Genomic DNA, 21,238 nt, shown 5'->3' with positions numbered 1-21,238 from the left:
GGTTTGCAAGTTTTGTTTTTTTCCTCTCCCCCTTCATGCAAAGATAAGAATAATGAAGACCAGTAAGCACCAGGTAGTCGTGTCCAGTTCTATCTCCCTAACCATCGGGCGTTCCCGACGCAGACTTCCTGGTGAAGACATTTAGAAAAGCTGACATTTACAGTTTTCGCGGCATTTACAAAGCTGAAGTTTTCTGATGCTCCTGCAGTAGCTTCGTCTTGTGTTCTGGCAGCACCCCGGTGAGTTTCCCAATTCTGGGTGGTCTAGGAACCCTGCCTATTGTTGACTACCAGGAACTTATTCACCGTACACGGCACGACGTATCAATTCGTAGTTCCTGTAGCAAGCGTAGTAGTAGTGGAGAAAAAAAAAAAGGCCACACCTAATTCCTAGAGCCTCGGCACCACACCACTATAGCCTCGAAGGTCAACGCTAGTATCTGTAGTCGGAAACTTCATCTGTTTATATTCAAACCCACGCCGCCATCCGTCTATTTATTGTAGAGTAACCCATTCTCCGAAGAGGGAGCTCTTTCGTTCGAGGGACGCGTTAACACCCAAAGTAACCTCAATTAACCTGTCTATCGGATAATGACATACTCGCTTGTTTCTAGCTGCAAACAGCTCGGTTATTGCGTGTCAGTATGCCAACCCAAGCCACAAGAGGTTACATTTTTAATGTCACTTAAACATTCGTTAGTGAAGGAAGATTGGCTTAACCGTAATGGAACATAATGCCCACGTTTTATTTGCAGAATACACCTGTTCCTGAAAGACTTTCCTTGTTATTTTATTTTTTTCTCTGACATGTTCACTAAGTGTTTAGCCATGACATTCGCTAAGTTTCCGTTAGCACTAGTTTAGGTACAGTAAGAATCCTCAAAACTCTTCCTCATCCAAGAAATTATCCTTCAACATGATACTACACTGTGTAAATATTCGGCTTATTTTGAATCGGCAAACAATTTTCTCAGCTAAGCAGGGGATGAAGTGGGGGTTCATTGGATGCGACACACCTAAACCTCGGCAAGGAGGCCCCCATAACATTTTAACAAAGGAAAGGGGGTCCGAAAACCAATCATGCACTCGGCCTCCCAAATGACATTGCACGGTCCTGCATCGAAAGTCATAGTACACCAAGTAATATTATAAGGAGTCAAACTGTTGAAAGTTTCTGCCAGTTAAGATAAAACATTTATCTATGATAATAGGTAATAAAAAATATTAATACGTTACTTAACTTTACCAAAAAATGTTAATATATGAATAAGTTCAGCTCATTAAAGATGAATAAAAATCACTTATTTTATGAAGTTAAGTTTTAATATTTCAGTTTGGGTTCAAAATAAAATTATCTTTAGCGATTCTGAAAACTAATGAATTGGTCCTTATATGTTATCTAATATCTTGACAAATGTCCACTATTGTTACAGCTTATTTCACCCATGTGAGTAGCCAGTTCTGGGTATTTGACGCACAAAAACACTTATCTATAAGTTCTACACAGAACTATTAGATAATTATTATCTAATCATTGTTTTGTTTGAGTTCGTCTCGAAGAAAAGAAGCCACTGAAGCACGACGTCATTTCAGTTTAATAACACATCCACCCGCAAAACCATATAGGACAGTTTTTCTACCATCTATTCAAAAAAGGCACACCTGTGAGGAGTTCCCAATTTACGTCAAGTTCTAATTTTATAAATTCGACTTGCGTCACAGACTTTAATTGAAAACAAACGAAAAAAAGTTTTGTTTTTTTATGAAAATGCTCAAATACGAAATGTATCAAATTCTATAGTACTTAGTACCGTGCATGGGTTGAAGAAGATGGGAATGAGGATGCCGGAAACTTCGCTCTGGAGGCTAAACATGGGTTTCACCACTTCAAGCCGCCAATAAGCAAAGTGGTGATATTGCACCGATTGATTAGTCATCTACCACCTAGTAAATTGCGCCAAGTGTAGTTGTGATATTTTGCTCTTTTTCAAAAGAAATCTCAACACTGGTAATTAAAACTATAATTAGTAATTAACCTTGGCTAATGACAGTTAAGCCTTATGTGGTCGTCACGTAGTATAAACAGAAAATTGAGAAAAACAAAAAAAAAAACCCATGATATTTGGCAGGGGACTGATAACAGCAAGGTGTAAACTGTGTCCTAAAAACGATACATACCAGAGACAGTCCCACGATTTAAGGGGATGCAAAGCAGTATTCATTGGAATCATTAAGCTTTAATCATGTACGAGTAAAAGATATCCACATTATTTTGAAATAAAGATGGAATATAGCCCCCTGTGACCATCCCTAGTACATACGTTAGCAAATGGAACCTTGAGTTCAAGAACAAGAAAATCTTGAAGTGAAAACATCATCCTGAGTTGAAAAGGCATTCCCATCTAGATATCGATGGCAAGTAGCTAACCGTTACTAAGCAATAAAAGCTATGGACACAGACAAGTTTCGAGGAAGTTCATTTGGAGAAGGCGTGTATACTCTAATTCTTTGTTCAGTCTAGCTATACTGTGAAGGATAAGACTGCCAATAAAGAAAGACCTTCACATTCAATCAGCCTCATCTCAATCGGCCTCAGTAATTGGAAATGAAGGTAGCCAAATCGAACACTAATTTCGGTTATGGATATTTTCCCATAATCATATTTTACAAAAATACCAATTAATAAAATTTATATTCATTTTCGTTAATGCAGTTATCTGGGCGAGCATAAACCCTATATTACTCGACAATATTAAATAGGGTTAAACGATGTTATTAATCCATATTTTAAAATAATCGGATTGTCAAATATATTTTTATTTAATAGAAAAATAAGATATATAAATGACTCATAAATCTACGAGTATTACAGATGTGTTGTTTTGCTCTTAAGAGTGGTCGAGCTTAATTGAAAACTTCAACTAAGTGTACCGTCTTACGACGCTATTTTCAAAAGTTGATCATTTATAATTCAAAAAAATAAACTAAATTTTTTTTATAGCTAGAGCATTATGAACTTGCGTATAACTTCCATACGTCCCCAATGAGCAACTAACAAACAGTGTAAGACCTCCATCGTTCTATTTCTCATTAATTGAATGTTAGAGCTGGAAAGTAGAACACAAAACAAAGGTACTTGACCCTTTAGCGAGTCACGAATGTCTCCTATCACCCCTCAACCCCGATCTATTATTTATGTGCATGTCAGGTTTGCTAATTGTCAACTTCGATATTTAGTGGAAACTGATTATTTAAACTCGTAATGATGCTTTTATATTTTATTCCACTTTTGCATACTTTTCTTCCGTTTTTTTGATAGTTCCCCTAGTGTTTCCACGACACACGAATTTCGTGTATTGTGGAGGCACTGGAGGAACCATCACAAACGGCACTTGTCTCCTACGAGGATAAATTCTGAGGAGCCAGATTCTGTTCGCTGCAAGAAGGAATAGACTATGGCCTAATGATTGGCTTCTACAGCATAGCAGTGTTCCAGCTCACACAATGCACTTTCTGTGGAAACAAACAAAAACGGAATCACCCAGCTTAATCACTCAACCTTACCCGGACTTTGCTCTAAATGACTTCTTGACGTTTTCAAGATTTCAAATTCACCATTAAAGAGCAATCTTTTGTCCTTTGAATATAGGATACAAAAGTTAATTCCAAGAGAGGTGTTCCAGAAACGTTTCCACCAATGAGATCATCGTTGAAATCAATGAATAGTTTCTTAAAGCGACTAACTTAGAAATGGACAGTGATTTATGTTAAAGCATGCTTATTAAAAAATAAAGCTAATTTATAATCACTGCTCCCATAAACAAAATCTCCATTAATTAATTTGCACTATATTAGCTGCAATTACAGATGATTTTTAATTAAACTAATAGAAGGGAAAATAAGTGCATTAGCCTAATAGTCAGACAAACGTACTACAATTTGAGTACGGTTGGCTCTTCTGGAAGATTTCAAATTGTTATAATTTAATCCTCATGTTTTTTAAATAAGAAAATTTCACTATGCGTCGCGAGTGGCACTAAGCTGACCGCTGGTATGACTTAGTAACAACGTGTACTAAATGTACAGTACATTGTACCAAATATATAGTAAAAAATGTATCAACATGTACTGAATTAACGTGTACAATTTCATACACGTTAATTCAGTCTTAATATTCATGTTTAATCAAAAATAAACACACAAGCACACACACACACGCAGAATGGTTTTAAAGTCCTTTCCCACTTTCAAAAAATAAGAAAACAAAGGTCATATAGAAACAGTTTTTCGCATTGCAATCAGTATACTGTACATGGAATTTTTTTAAAATAAAAAATAGTTCTAAATTTGGCCACTTGAGGCTCAACATGGTGATTAATTTAGAAAATAATACATCAAGATTGGTGGTGAAATATTTACCTACTATCAAATTCGCATCTGTCCAGCATTTTTTAAAGGAGAAATCAAGTCGGCGCATTCTGTTCTCCACAGCTGCTTTCAGTTTGAAATAGAATGTTTACTACCTCCCTAAGGATTGGATCGTTCAAATCTGGAGGAATATCTCTGTAAACACGGCGTTTCAGATACCAGCACAATCAAAAGTCGGTTGGAGTTAGGGCGGACGAACTTGCAGGTCAAGGATAGGAAAATGGCGACTAGTAAGTCGGTCTTTAACTCGTCTGAGAAGGGGTCATTGAAATCTCCTAGGAACTATTTGACCTTGTCAATATGAGACGTAGAACCACGTAAACCACGTTTATTATTCTGTAGAATAATTGTGGTCCTCGGTAGATTAATATATCACGTGCCTTTAATTGTGCAAGCCTCAAAATGCCCTAGATTGTTAGTTTCAAAATAAAAAAAAGGACCATAAACAGAGTGCTGTAACCTAATGGGTGCAGTAATTCCTCAATTCGCACTTGTGGGTTTTCTATAGCCTAAATTCGAAAGTTTGTGCCTGTCACAGATCTATCACAACGTGATATGCATTTTATCTGATCACTGAATCCTGTATAACCTTATCAATCGTCCACTGGGAAAAATCACAATGGCTTTGATAGTCTAGCGACTCCAATCAATGCGGATGTTTCATTTTGGAGAATTACCTTCAAGGCGTTACCGTACTGTGCTCACAGAAAAAACAGTTACACAGGATGTATGGCGAGCACCAGTTAATCTCAACTAATTCAATCAGATTCAGTTTGTTGCATCTCATGAGTTCTTTTAATCCACTTCTTGTGATGCTGACGGATGATCACTTCTTCTAGGCTTAGGTGGTCTTTTCGAAACTTATTTAATGCGGTTCTTTTCGAACAAGGAGGCACTGAGACTTCGTTTCGTCTTTGATACGATCTAAGGGCTACAATAGTGTTCAAATTATTCAGTATTAAAAAACAGCAATCTTTTATTTCATCAAATTCCAGAATTTCTTGCATTGTGCTCGCTTCCAAAAATCGCAGGAATCAAAAACATGAATGCTTTATGAATAAAGAATTAATTTGCGGTCTTAATAATAACAAAAAATCTTTCTGGAGGTTTGCCAATTAACAATTCTAGAACCGATTTTTAGGACTATTTGTCGAAGTCGTTCAGAAGTACTAGCTAGGCTAGAAGATTAAATGGAGATTTAGCAGTCAGGAATGGAATTGGACACTGCTTATGAAAGGAAGTTACGAGTATAAAGCAGAGCTGCGATGCTCAAATGCGTTCTACGTTGTATTTCAATATTTGTAGAAAAATAAGAGAAATTTACCTCAATATGATACGTAGAACACTTCCTAATGACACTCTCCAGAGATTAACGAATATAAAATTTAAACTTTAAAGATTTAATTATTTTTTTTAATAATTTTTTTTGTTGTTGCTAGGGCTTATTTTATTGTTATTAACCTTTAACTATATACGTACATTACCATTCTGCTATTAAGATAGTTTAAGCCAAACCATAAGTGTTCATTGACTACCAGACTCTTACCATTGGCAAAACAGACTCAATGTAACTTAGAGCTTGTTGGTAATGGCGGTAGAATAACAAGATAAAGTGGCCTTCAAGGCCACTTAAAGGAAAGCGAAAATTTACTGAAATATTAAATAAATTTAATGAAAAGCTTTAAAATATTCTAATCGGATTATTAATCAAATAAATTTTAAAAAATGTAAAATGAAAATCTTCCAGTACCTAGCAATTTTTCTTAAACGAAAAACTTGGGTATAGATGCCACCAGACTGAATTTTTCTGCATACGAACAGCATGGTTTCTGGTTAAAGCACCTCTGGACCAATTTAAAACCTTGGAATTCAAAAAATAATTTAGATATTTTATTGCGTACACATGAGGGGGTCATTACAAATAGTTTTCGCTACTTTCAGTCGATTGTCATCTGTGTTGGGTTTGAAATAGTGTTGAGATGACCAGGGCATGTTTTGGGTTACTGGAGCACTAGGTGCAGTTTCAATATAAGATACGAGCAGAGAATTGGTGGTTGGAAATTCCTTAAACAGTGACAAAGCCTTGCCAAGGTAACCAAAATTACAAAAGTTACTCCATAAAAAAAAGTAGATGAAAACAAATCCATTGGAGAGCAACCCTGGTGGTGGATTGCATTTTATATCGTGGAAACATTACTAAGAAGGGGGGGGGGGGAGGGAAGAGAAATTAATGAATTTGATTTGCACGCTTCAAGTGTGAATTACCTTAACGTGATTGTACTGCTAATGACGCCAGACAAGAGAAAGATACAGAGTGCATTAGTCAGAAGCGAAATACACGTTCTTCACTTAGATGCTTTGGTATAGACAAGGAAATTACATTCAGGTCGTTATTTATGAAACGTCACAATTTAAAGGAAGGGAAAATTAACTTGCACACGATCTATATGAAGATTTTCGCGACCAATTTATGGATGTAGGTTACTAGAAAAAATAAATCTTTAATTTTTCTGATTATAAAAAGGCTATAATGAACGAAGCGCATTTGGGCCGACCGTGATCCACTGGTTAACGTGCTCGGCCACAAGAAAGTTGTGGGTTCGAGTCCGTATTCTGTCACCAGAAGTGTACGTCCCCTTACACCTGGCTGCCCTTAATTTAATATGTTTACTGTCAAATTGATATGTAAACTCTTCCAGTATCGCCCGTATAGAAAATAAACGGATATTCGTTTATTTTATTGTTCATTTTCAGAAGAGATCGCATCCGTTCATGTCATCATCCTACTAACAAAAATCGGACACTTGTCTAGAGTAAACCTGATGAATAATGTTCAATTAGGGCAAACAGCATTTCGATAACAGGAAAGAAAAGGTGTACTTTGTGGAAAGTGAATTAAGATAAAATATTAACATAAACAAAAATCAGTAGATTAAAAAAAATTAACGCAAACTAACCTTTATAATGACAATAAAAATTAAATCTAAACAGTGAAAACAAATCGTTCATTTTTCTCGCCGATTACTGTAAATAAATGGAAGAAAAATTAAACCTCTTTCTTTATATTATAAATAAAAGTTGGTTATGAAACTATGCCACTTGCGAGTGAATGTATATCGGTAATTTAACACCATTCTACTGATAAGTGATGGGGGGCATGCAAACTGACAATACGACATTACGAATTGGCAAACATTGCATCGAAAGTGACTAACAACTGAAATCGCTCTGCTCTTAGTGGCGTACATGTGGGGATGACACTCACACGTGATTCTCTTTGGCATTTCATGATCGAGTGAAATGAAGGTAAAACATACATTCGTGCATCACAGGCACCTAGACTTGGTCTGAAACTATATGGGTGGGGATCTCCGTGGCAAACAAGTGATTTCGAATATCCTTAAAGATATTGTCATGAATACATTTTCTGGGGCTGTTTTACATATAGAAGTTTAAATTAAAAGGCACTGAAGGATTAGACTTATGGCAACTGGATCTTTTTTGTTGTCGTTCTGGCATATTCGGACTGAAAATTGAGTTTGATGGTAAAATTAGATTAAGCATTATCACTTACACTAAGATTTAAATTCTAAACGGTAACACGCATTTAAATTTAGCCTAATCTACTGTTTTTTTTTCTCTCTCTCTCAGCGCGAAAGTTTTTTTCCTTAACCTCGGTTTAGTCTTAAAACATCAGTATACTTCAGAAAAGTGTAAATGGATTTAATTTGAGAAAAAAACTCATGCCAACTCTTTAGGCTACAGACCGATGTTGGTTCTTAGCTTTATCGGTGGACCACCAATTTCAAATATTGTTTCATTGTTCTTAATAAATCATTGTGGTTGGCAAACAAATTTCTAACGAACCTTCAGAATTTTCCCTTACGCCATTCAAAGTGGAAGGGCAAATCTAAAAACTTAAAATTAAAACCTTGATCGTCAATCAAGTACGCAGCGAATCAATACAAACATTTATCTTAGCTTCCAGAAATGCTAGCGAAAAAAGTCATTATTCTCGTCAGAATTAGTGACGCGTGAACTTGAATCTTCGAGGTCCTAAAGGACTTGTCCATGACCTCCTGAGGTTCGCGGACCGTAGTTATGCTACGGAGCTAATACAACGTTTGTATATGATGTTTGCTCTTCGGTATTCTGTTCACCGAGAACAACTTCCTCGTTTAAAAAAAAAAAACAAAAGCAGTTTATTAGGGAAATTAATTCATAAAACGAAAGATCTAAACATTAATAGCAGCACTCAGTCAAATTGTAACAAATTCGAGTTTCAGCCCAAATATGACAAAAGGTCCAGAGCAAAATTAGCCTAAAAATAAGAGACCCCTATGCCTTTTAACTAAAATATTCTGTTGATCTTTATTTTGTACTTGAGTTGTTGTAAGTTCTTATGATTTATACAGCGCCTTAGCATCTAAGGCCATATCGCGTATGTCACATCTATAATATATCCTTGCAAAACATTCGCGTAGCACGCAAAAGGCAGACCAACGAACATGTTTGAGATTGCAAAAATTTGTTGTGTGGAAAAATCAAAAAAGATAATGATAAGATTGAACATCGGAGGGTCTTAGCCCCTTAAATTTATAAAATTTGTTGAAAGGCAAGTTGTTGATAAAGGTTCATAGAACGTAATTTTCCCGGAGCTCCAGAATATCTGGATCTCCACTAGGCGTGTGCATCAGTCCTATTCAACTGTCATCGTTCGTGCACGGCTGCAAAGGATATTGTGGTCTACTAGTCGGCAATCTATCTTGTCAGAAATAGAACTGAAAATGAAAACGGAAAATCCGGCACCGCTCACCAGACTCCTTAGTCTGGATATGCTGCAACAGATAAATTCCAAATATAATAGCGAACCGCCTTCCGCGTAGTTGAGAGGGATGATCCAGGTGTGAGCAACAGCAGGGGCATCATCGTCTCAGCTTGCATCTAGAGCGGCTTCTTTCAGCGGCGGTGGTCACTAGCACTTGGTGTCTACTTTCTGGCACACGTGCAGCCTGTTTTCCCAAGTCTCCTCCCGAAATCGCAAAGATCTTGACATGGTCTACAAAGAACCCTGTGCAGGTGCTAACTCGAAAGGCCACCTCGGCGTTGCTTTTCTTGGTATAATAGAATTTCAGTTTAGGTGAATAACTTAACACTAATTGGACCAACTGTCGTGTCGATCCAGTTTTAGGTGTAACTTTCAGTCCCTTATTCGCTCAACCAATCAATCAGGTTGAAACATTTCATTTGCAATGCAAAGTTTAGCGAAAACAAAAAATCTGCAGATCAGACTCGCTTCTATACTGTATATTTGCTATACTGTACTTTTGCACAGTTTTCCTAATCTACCATAATACGATGATTACTAAGGGTTTGGCTAATTAATTTGCGGAATTAATTCGTTAGGAAGAGAAACTATTTAGAAATTCAATGACTGCGATCGGAAATTTTCGAATCTACAGTTACTGATTGTTTGTTACTCATTGAAGTTGAAAAAGTAAAACTTCGGCCAAAGAAATCATAGTGGTGGAACGACATACCAGCCGAATATACATAGTGGAAAAGCTAATTACCAAATAGGTATCTAATGTTCTGTTCACTTCATGATTGTGGTGTCTGATATATTGTTACTATTTTATTGGCGCCTTCTTCCTGAAAGAAAGTTGCACCTAAACCATGAAAATCACACAAACCAGTTTGCAAAATTAGTATCAAATTTTCCTACCTTAAAATAAAGATGACTAGGGCAATTACGATACGGCCATACAGTTACGTTTAATAAAGGTTAAAAAAAACAGGCATGAAGCCGCAGGAAAAATTCTGGGATTGGATTTTAACCACCCCTTTCTCTAGCGACAACTCAGTTTTGCCTAAACATCTTTTGCAGCCATTATACATATGGAAAGAACAGTTTCTAGTCTGACGCTCCCCCAGGATACACTTCCTGGATGACTAGATGACAGAAGAGCATAAAATAAATTTAAATAAATTAATTACCCTAAAGTCTCGTATATAACGCGCACCACGAACTATGGCCATGCTCCAAGAGTCTCCAAATTGTCTTGCATAACGGGCAGAAATATCTGGTTGCATAAATTGATGCATTTTTTTTATCTAAAAACGCGAAAAAGGTTGGTAATATCTCCATCTGAACTAAAATAAATTTTATTGTTTATTTTAGTAATAAAAGCTGCCTCTATCAAGAAAAGACGAAAGCAAGAAAGTCGTATACTGTACAGAAAAGATTGGTAGTTATAAAATATGCTGAGGTTCATGGAAATCGCTATGGCGGTCTCAAAACGGGTTTTAAATGTTTTACCTGAAACGAAACGGGCACAAAAGAAACAAAAGGCCACAGTTAGAAAAGGAACTGAAGGATTGGGCTGAAAGGATTGCGGGAAGAGTCTACAACAATTGCTCTCAAATTTAAAGCAAAGAAAACACCTCGTGAGATGAAGATTAGTGATTTTTGGGCATTAATTGCTGGTGTGACAATTTCATGAAGTGAAATTGTTTCTGTTCGAGCTGTTATGTCAACTGGACAATCACCACGGGACTGGAAGGAGGAAAAAAGGATAGGCCCTTTCTTTAAACAGAAATCATTACTTATAATGAATTTCGTCTGACCCCACATTGCTAATGAATCTAAGGAGGATGTGAAGAAACATTAAGCTAGGAATTATTCTTGGAGCCCTAAAAACTAAACTCCAACCACTGGATATTTCAGTAAACAAATCTTTTTAAGTAAAAAAAAATAAGGTATTGGGAAAACTGGAAGGTGAACGGATTGCGTACTTATACAGAGGCCGGTAGGATGCAGCGAACATCAGGTATTTCAAACAGCAATGACCATGAACACTGTGGATCATCATCTTATGAAAGCACTCCTGACAATATTTTGCCAGATTCATTTCTTGATGTAATTTCCAGATTCATTTCTTGAAGAAGCAAGTCGTTTCTTCCTCATTTGTTGGGTCAAGAAAGGCTTCTTCTTGGGCCGATATGCATGCAGATCACATTCCGAAAGCCGTCTTTGGATAAAGCGTTCATTGTCTAACGGCCCCAGGGGTTCCCCCATCTCCGTGTTGTGTACTCTGTTTGTGAAACACAGAACACTGTGAAGGCCAGAGATTTTAAAAAGTGTAACGTACATGTTTATGTTGTGTTGTCCTCTGACCTTTTAGCCGTTGGGCCCCTAGTAGGACCCCCGTTGGCCACACTTATCCCCGAGGAAGCAGGTCAGGCATGGAGGGATCGAATTAGAAGTAAGTACTCTGGCAGGCTCTGCCACCTAATTTCCTAAGATTTCAGCGGCAAGGGCCTTAAAAAAATAAATGAAAAAATAAAATGCATATTCAGTTAGAGTAGGGTGAAGACTGAAGGGGGGACAGATAGTGATAGGGAAGGCAACCCCAGAAAGGTCAGTGGGGACTGGCCCCACCAGGAGAAAAAAGGAGGTGGCAGGGAGAGGGAGGAGACAGAAACCTGTCCCCTTCTCCCTACCAAGGGGGGATTAAAGTGAACCAAGTTAGGGTACACGGTTCAGAATGCTAGTTGGCCAAGAAAAGCAGATGACATCTAATAGCAAGCCGGTGGCATTGTCAGTCTTCATCTAGGAGATTGTCTTATTGGTCACATCCGTGAGAGTCAAGTCCAGTAGTATACGAACCTTGTGTTTTTCTTAGATTGTCTTAATTTGTGGGTTGTCTCAATTCAACGGTTCTTCACTTGGTAGTTATCTTTGGTGGGTGACATCTTTGGAGAATGTATGATAGTTCACACCAATGATGGTAATGCTGGTCAAATTCTGCTGCGTTGTTTCAGTACCATCAGGGTCCCTGGGTTCAGTAGAGGGCTATCACGTTGCTGCGATTAGTTGTCTTCTCAAGAAAAGCTGCTGTGCGTAGTTGGTGAGAGCTTGATACTCTTCCTTAGTATCCAATAGGTGGTTTTCTTTGCCTTTTGGTTATAAGTCTTTGGGTAGCTGGTGCACTTGTTTCAACACCAGAGACCATCTCAAAGTCCAGTTTTAGATCCGGAGCACTAGCATGGCGATACGAAGGCATAGCCGTTTGAAATATCGATCTTGGGAAGGCGTAGTCACTCTTACGGCCTGATCCCGGTATTCTCTTCACATCACCGGTTTCACGCTTTAATTTCAGCACCCGGGATACTGTTGACAACCCTAATATATCAGCGACACAGCACGCCTAGAAAGCCCTTCCTGGGACAGAACAACAGCTACACTTTTTTCTTGGTGTCAACTGAATATATGGAGCCATGCTTACACCTCAGCAAAATAGTATACTAAATACCAACGCCGTATTTAGAGAAACGGCTGATGCAATACCTTGCAATTACTGTCTGATGCAATAGAAGCGTTGTCTGACGCAAAACCTTTGCTTTGCGACAAACAAAATGACTAATCAAACAATATCTTATACGTTTCCTTAGAAATGTTACTTTTTAAGGTGATGCAGTCTTTTTTTGTCCACCACTTCAAGAATTGTGTGTAAATAAAGTTTGTTTTGAAAATGAATATCTTATAGATAACGCCTACACAAAATTACTTCAAAACACCTTTAAAAACCTTGTATAATGAGCGCGTTATCTACGAGACTTTAGGGTATAACCAACGTCGTTTTAATTTTTTTGTTAGTGGTAATCTGGTACCCGTGGGGGAATGCCTTCACAATAGCAGATTGATATTAATCTACTAAAAGCAGCAAACCTAGTTTGCTCATAGCAAATAGAAGCCCTGGCGGGTAGCATTGAATATAATCACTGTCCACCCCACACCGGGTGAAGACTAGAGTGCGAATTCCCTCAAAAACGTGAGAAACTTATTGGTCTTTCATAACGTGGCTGAATTAGTCGGAGGAATTCGCTATTCCTTGCGGAAACTCGATATTTTTTTATTTTATTTTATTTTTTTTTAAATTATACTACAATAGAGTTTCTAGTATTTTTCGAATCAAATTTTCGAAAAAAATAACTCGAACAAGTCTGAACTGTTTAACCAATTTCATAGATTTTAAATCACTAGATTACTAGATGAAAAATAATGAACTCCACACTTTTTGTAAAAATTACAGCTAAAGAAACAAGTGACATTGAGTGGCTCATCCTGTGAAATATAAAATTTCTGCAGTCTCTTCTCTAAGAAATCATGAAATTACTTGAATGTTTCGAAGACGTTAGTAATAAATCCATCGTGATCTGACTCAAGGTCACCGGTAGAGTTACTAATGATCAACTCGCTTCTATAATTACAGTATTCTAGAACATTTTTAGGAGTAAAGTAAAATTATCTCACAGCAACTAATGAAAATGGAGTTCAAAAAAAAGAGGGACCTGACCTGGGATGAAAATATTTCAATATTAAATTTAAACATTTATTTTAAAAAATTAGGAAAAATATGATTAATGATAAATTTCATAACCATACATCGTTATGAAAAATCCGCCATTAAAATCTCCGTTATCAGGTAAAATCGCCTTAAGAAATCCAGTGTATCTTCTGTCGTATCTTGATTTTCGATGAAAGAAAGTGATTATTCTGGATATGAAATCTCTTAATCTCCTCTCCGAAACTGGTTAATTCATCCTCCTTACCCCTCCCTCAAAAAGTCTAAAGAAGTCCTACTGCCAAGAGAATAAACTCAAGGTCGCGTCCATATATGTACAGTCTTTTTAAGAAGTAGAGGGATTAGTCCAGTAGAGTAAAAAGAGGATGAATGTGGATATATTTCTATTATAGCCCATGATCGAAAGGATCGAATCGAATCTATAAATTGTCATATTTATATAATCACTTTTGTTTAAATTTAAAATTAATCAAAAAATGAAATACCCTAATGGACTCATTCCTAAAATACTGATCTGGTAGTGACCTTGAACTCATTCTTATGGTGGTATGACTATACTTCTCATTACTAAAGGTCATACCTGTAGAAAGATTAGTCTTTCTACAGGTGTGACATTCTGTTACTGATCTGCCGCGGAGGCCCTTTGGATCAGATACGAATACGGGAGGGAAGACGGTCGCAATTCACCCCTCCCCCACAAAGACTTGATCAAAACGGGTGGAGGGGACTGATTAATTTCCTGTAAGTCAGGTCTATCAGTATAAATTAAAATAAATATCAGCCAGTCTAATCTTTAAATTCTCTCCCCAAAAAGAAAAATCTGGGTGTTCGTGTACTTTGAATAGTACAGTACAGTACTTTCATGTGAAATTTAGTGTTCTCAATTATACCTCACTTACAAATATTTGCGCCTTTAATACAGCTAGCGAAATTTGTCTAAAACATGTTGGTTATTTAATTCCATTACATTTACAACAGCAAATTAGCATGGAGATCACGTCCAAAGCCCCTGTTATACAGATACAATATAATTTTCTTCTTCTGCAGAATGCAGTAAAACTGCCTTGGGGGTGACCTCGTTTCACATCACGAACGTTTTAAGCAGTTAATGTCTGCTATCAAATAAACGAGACACGGGGAATACAAAACCAACAGTTGTTCTGGAAACAAAAGTATGAAATACTATCAGCTTAAATGGTTTTTAGGGTATTTAACATAACATTTGGGGGTTTGGAGAGAAGGAGGAGAGAGAAATAATCGAGGGGATAATCGCAATCAAAATCCTGTTTCAAAAGAAGGAATGCACGTGCCGGCCAAGACTTATCAAATTATCTTTGAATGAAGCACGAACATTCTTCCGATATCTTATCTCCACTTTTACGTCTCTTTAACTGAGCAGTCAGTTAAGTACACTGATCAACGTATCATCAAAAATAACCGAAACGAGAACTGAAAGTAGGCGCTTAAAATAAATGAAGAAATAAGCGGTATTTCGTAATAAACCAGTAAATAAATACTTCTTATTTAATCGGTGTATTCTATTCCATCTTATCGCGAATCTTTAAATTTAACGCTGGCGTTTCGTTTTCACGGTCAAAGCCCCGATCCAGCTGCACCAACTCCTGACTTTACGTGTGATCTTTCCAGAGTATAAACAGAAATTTTTATTCACTTTTAATATTCAACACTCGGAGCTGTATCAGTACAACCTTTGGCTAGTGACGCAAGACTTGCGTGTTCCGGTTTTTTAAAGTTTTATATAGACCTTCCGTAGTTATTTCTGATCCAAGTTGACATGACACGTTATTACATTTTCCAGAATAATTTCAGTTGAAATTGTACTGTTTTAAATCTGTTTTATCTTCTTTTTATATCTCTTAATTGTTTCTACAAAACACAAATACATTAAGTCTAAAAATAAACTCACTAGGTTCATAAGTTCATTCTAAAATAGTCGATTCATCAAAGCCAGACGGGTTACAACGACCAGATTTAAATTACCATAATAATACAGCTATTTCGAAAAATCTGCATTCACAGTTGACATAAAAGAAGTTCACGTGGTGCTCTTAATTAACAATAATTGTTCGCTTTCTACTGGTCTTACATTCAACTACCATTCATTATAGTCATCTTCACAAAACCTTTATTTCTGTAAAACATTTAACGAAGACCACCCCTATTTTTACATTTCATTCATTAAACATAAAGCAAACTTACTTACGTGCATAAGTCATTGCGTTCATTCATGGGTACTCATACGAACGACAGGTGGCTAAAATTAATTTCGTGACACTTGCAAAACAAGCTATTGTTTCTTCCAAAGCAGCGATACAATTGGTGAACGTTCAAGACAACTGACAGATAAAATACATGCCGACACAAGGATTGCCGGTGACGTGTTCATTCAGACGCCTGAGAGGGGTTTAAACATTCTTTTCCCCCTTATTTAATTGACGCTAGACCCGGATAGGTTTTGTTCGGCGAACATGTCGATAATGACTGATAAAGAGTGACAGTTTCTCTAGAATCCCTATCGCTGTTTTCCCATCTTTTAATCAAGTTCCTTCCTTTGTACAAACCTCTCCTGGATAGCGCGTTAAATAAAGTAGCGTATTTGCTTTCATAAAATTTAAAGTATCAGCTAAAGATAAATATATCTCGCATTACTTTTTTTTACCAGAATCTTTAAACATTGGACTAAGATAAACTTAGCCTTAAAATTCTAAATAAACTGTTCCATATATTTAAAAAAAGGCAACAAGACGAGTCCTCACATTTCAACTTCACTTCGCTGTGTGAGGATTAACCAAAGTATAACCAGTGAAAACACACCGGAAGGCCAATTAGACAGAAGCACTCCCTGGTGGAATTTCTTTTCAGCACTTAAAAGGGTTGTTTAAAAGCACTTGAAAAAGAATGCACCGACGGCCAAATATTTACAATACGCCACTCATTTTAATCCTTAAGAAAATGTCCAGCAAGGACATTACGAACCATTCATACTTAGGATGTTCGAACTTTGGCGCCAACAATTTAATCTCAACAGTTCTCCTTGGACTCAACCGTTTCGAATTGGAACAGCGGTATCGTCCACTGGAACCTGTTAGAAATTTCTCGTTCCGCACGCGTGAGTTGTTCCTTCTCCAGTCAGTTACGTTCACTTAAGGGAATTAAAGGCGTTAAATAGTTTTCCATTTCAGCATGGCGTTATTTTTAAGTGATTCTTGGTCGCTGTGCCTAATCCAGTTATTGTATTTTCATCCTAGATGCTTATCAGATGTTTATTTGATAGGAGGATGTCTAAATTTGTGCAGTACCCTCAATTATTAATGAATATGGAAAACTTATGTTTGTTAATGAAGGTGTGAAGATAAACAACATATTCGACCAATGACAATGGAGGGTTTATAGAATGCTCAAAAACGTGATACTTCTAAATGAAACAATGTCCTTCGACATTAACAGAATACTTAGAACAGGTTTGATAAATTTATGAAATAAACTGCTGCTTTTATTTAATAGGGACATTTATTATAGCACACTCATTTCCAAAATTTTAGCTGCAAAAACAAATTTCAACAGCAGTTTTAATCTGTCAAAGGAAATGGAAAAGGAAACTATATCTTCAAACAGGCCTATGGGGCTGGGAATTTCCATACTATAATAATTAATGATAAACACCAGCCGAGAAATTGAACTGAAAATTTACTATAAAATGAAATAATATACAGTGGAAAAGGAAACGTTGAAGGAAATGGATTGTATTAAAAAATAATAAGAAGAAAAATGTGTAAAACCGCATTTCCCGAATGACAGCACTGATCCATTGCGGAAGATTTTCTACCAAGAGAGCAGCCAGCTGGATTTTGGCTTCATTCCTCTTTTATTGCACTCACTATCGTACTGGACTTCGTCTGATCAGCGCTTCAGTTCGTCACAAGGATATTCTGAGATTCATACCAGAGCTTCGGGACGACAGGGCCAGGCTGATTATGAAGTCTCATGCTTTCCAAACTAAGCTGCCCCAAAAACTGTTTTTTATTTTTATTAAGGAGTGGAACATTGTTGTTTGAAAGAACGCAACGCAACGCAACTCAATGGACATTTCCCATTAAAGTCAATACGCCCAGTGGTTTACAAAGACAACGATTCAAAATCAAAATAGTAATAGAAAATTAAAATAATAATATATATATATATTTTTTTTTTTTTTTTCTGTTTATACTCCGGCACGACAACAAAGTCAGCAGAGGTTACAATAAATCTCACTACAAATATTTATCGTATTTAGTAGTCACGGGCTTGAACCCCGGTCCACTCTCAAGGAACGCGTGATATGCACTCTCGCTCCTGAGTGGGCTACGTCAGGCCAATGGAATTGAATTCAACTAATTATAACAATAAATAGAGACGCAGATATACAGGTGGATATAAAAAGACACGCATTATAAAATAATAAAAATACCACGAACTAAAATACAGTATCAAATTTGGATTAGATCAGGTGTTATGAGGTGACATAATATTGTGTCTGTAACTGCTTGTATTTTTAGGTCGGTTTGCTGGACGAAAAACTCCAGTTTCGGCGAGAAAAACCATGGGCGCTCCACTTGATACATTAACTGAGTGGCTGAGCCACATTGTGAAAATGTTCATAGCATTCCTCACATCATTGACGGAATTCGAATTCGGATCTTTTCCACCACTGTCCTACAAGTCAAGGCACAGTACAAAATAAGACATGTGGCCTATCCTAAAAAGAATGGTTAGAATAGTATCATTTCGAAAGCCACCAGGACATAAAAAAAAAAAATGAGTTAATTCTTAGGCGTCAGAAGTAGGTAGATTCAGCAGTGGCACGGAGTAGGGTCCCTTAAGCCATTACACAAAACATGGCACACTGTGACCACTTGTACAGCGAGTGAAGGTGTTGGAAGTGCTTGTTGAAGAAGAGAAGACGGATATTCTGAAGCCAATCGAAGTGTTCAAAAGCTGATGCACATTTAAATTGCATGTGCACTGAAAGAACGTTATCGATGGATCCTAAAACTGTACTTAGAAAGAAACGACTGCGGATAGGACCTGGTTTCTGCTTTTTTTTTTTTTTTTTTGATTACCTCAATGTAGTAGTTGTCTATCGAAAAGGAACTGATCCTTGACTGCACATTGAAATCATCTAATACAAAGATCAAGAATCATCACTGACCTTTCTTAAGAGCTCTTAAGCATATTAATGCCTGAGAGATCAAGTGTGTATAAATATGAATCTGAATAATTACAAAATTTGAGAAAAAGATTTAAAGTGGAATCACATTTTACGTTTTAAAATCGGCATCGATGTTTCATATCTCCTGTAGCTTGTATGTCGATAATATCTAATAGACAGCGAGGCTGCAGAAAAAAAGAAGGCAATGGTGGGTATCCTCTATTGACATGCATACCAAAAATTCAGGAGATTATGTTGTTGTTGTTATTTGGTTTTTAGGAGCATTAGCAACTAAGGCCATATTGCTCCGGGATATGCAGTGGTCATTCCCTGACCTTTCCGCATCCTCCGTATTTGGTGGTGACGGGCTCGAACCCCGGTCTAATCAAGAAGCGTGTACTACGCACTGCTGCTCCTTCCCACCTGGCTACGGAGGCGCCTCAGGAGATTATAATATTCTGATAATTTTGATGGGTGCTAGGAGAATCTTGGAATCCATCTTCATTTGAAATGCTTATATTATTTAAAAATTCCAGCCATATCAAAGGTGGGAACAGGCTCACTGATTTAGTGCTTGAAACATCCACGTGAGCAACCAATATTAGTCGGTGTCGAAGATTCGGTGAGTAGACTGACTGAAAAACCTCAGACCTCTAATGCAATAGATGATGGCTAGGTATCTTACTCTATGCAAATAATAAATGTAGGAACTTGGAACTAGAATGTGCAATTCCTGTTTGGAAAATTTTAGATTCAGTGCTTGTGGGTAGTTATGGAAGAGCAGCTGGAGGTCAAAAGCGATGCTAAAAATAATGCTGACTTTGTCGATTGAGTAATCACGAAAAGTGCAATAAATGGGTGGCTAAACCTTGCAATTTCTTACCGATTGTTTTGGTAAATTGTTGGATGACAATCAAAGGGGAGATTGGAATCATAATCTTCGTGCTTGAACACGAAAGGCCAGTTCCATGGAATCAAAGTAAACAGAATCAATGCCATGGACTCGTTCTCTAAAACTTCTCGTTTATATTTCGGCACGACAACTAGGTCAGAGGAGTTTACAAGAAATCATGACTATAATCGTTAATCGTATTTAGAAGTCATGGACTTCTTCGCAGAGTCCACAAAGGATGGTCACTGCACCACTCCAATAATGCGTATCATGGTTTAGAGCGATGAGGCCGATGAGTTGCAGTTCTCCTATGAAACTCAAGCACGTGCAACTCCCTACGGAAAGTTCCATTAACACATGAGGTTCAGATATAAAGTTTTGTAGGGGCGTCTTCGGGTATAATGTTATCACTTTTTAAGGTTTGCTGATTTTAGTCTGTCACATTTCTTGGCCAGCTGGATCGTGGTTTAACTGTTGTATTACTTTCAGACCTCCACCTTCACGCAGCATTAGCCACCATTAACCTTAGACGCCTTGAAATTGTCTGTTAAAGCAATCACCGATAAATTACTGGACTGCAATTAAGATGCAACAAGACGTGCCCTCTTTGTAACTGATCCCAAGCGCCCTATCACGACTAATGCTGACTGCTACTGATATTTCTAGCGTTTCCTGCACACTTTTACACGTATTTAATCCTTATCCGCGTACGCTCGGTTCGAATATTTCGCTGTTTTGGGATGGATGTAAGAATACTTTGGATAAGACAGTGTATCTTCATACATGAGTTGGGTTACAAACACAAGTGCAAACCGGCAAAAAATTAAATCATACAAAACGTATTTAGTAGAGAATGTGAATCATCTTGTGCATATGCAAGCCCCTCACCTCTTCTGCACATTAATGAAGCATATGAATATGGATAATTCGGAAATGCATCCTGATGGATGCATTTCCGATTTCAAAAATAATTTCTATTTCCAGGAGTTAAACCAATATCACGTTCCACGTCATTGGTCATTTTAGCTATTTGATAGTGTTTTGTATAACACGTGTATACAGTTTTTGTAATTTCATTAATCCGTGGAAATGAAGATAGTCTTGATGCAAAGGCAAGTCCCAGGAAATGCTCCTCCACTCTTCCAATTTATAGAACCAAATATAGGAATATGCATCTTCTCTCAGACTTCACCGGGAAACGCTTCCCACATCATGATCAAGCCTAGTTCCGCAAATAGGCTCGAACTTTCTGGAACGAATATGAATAAGCCAAATTTTTGTACTTTTGGGAACAAATTTCAATGGGAAAAGATACAGTTTCTAAATACGGATGGTATTCATG

General features: G+C 37.2%; 1 protein-coding gene across 1 annotated transcript in view; it reads right to left on the bottom strand.

Annotated features, from left to right (window-relative positions):
* Positions 1 to 16,371, bottom strand: part of LOC150089650 (uncharacterized) — a 71,691-nt gene extending 55,320 nt beyond the window's left edge. The window contains exon 1 of the mRNA XM_090368713.1: positions 16,020 to 16,371. Within this exon, the coding sequence (XP_090224839.1) occupies positions 16,020 to 16,041 (22 nt within the window). The 5' untranslated portion in view covers positions 16,042 to 16,371. The remainder of the gene's footprint in view (positions 1 to 16,019) is intronic.
* Between the last annotated feature and the right edge of the window lie 4,867 nt (positions 16,372 to 21,238).

Source organism: Mastigoproctus giganteus, chromosome 2, assembly GCF_048544385.1.
Source record: "Mastigoproctus giganteus isolate SK-2022 chromosome 2, ASM4854438v1, whole genome shotgun sequence".
NCBI lineage: Eukaryota > Metazoa > Arthropoda > Arachnida > Uropygi > Thelyphonidae > Mastigoproctus > Mastigoproctus giganteus.
The sequence above is the reverse complement of the archived record's forward strand: the minus strand, read 5'-3'. Positions and strand labels throughout refer to the sequence as shown.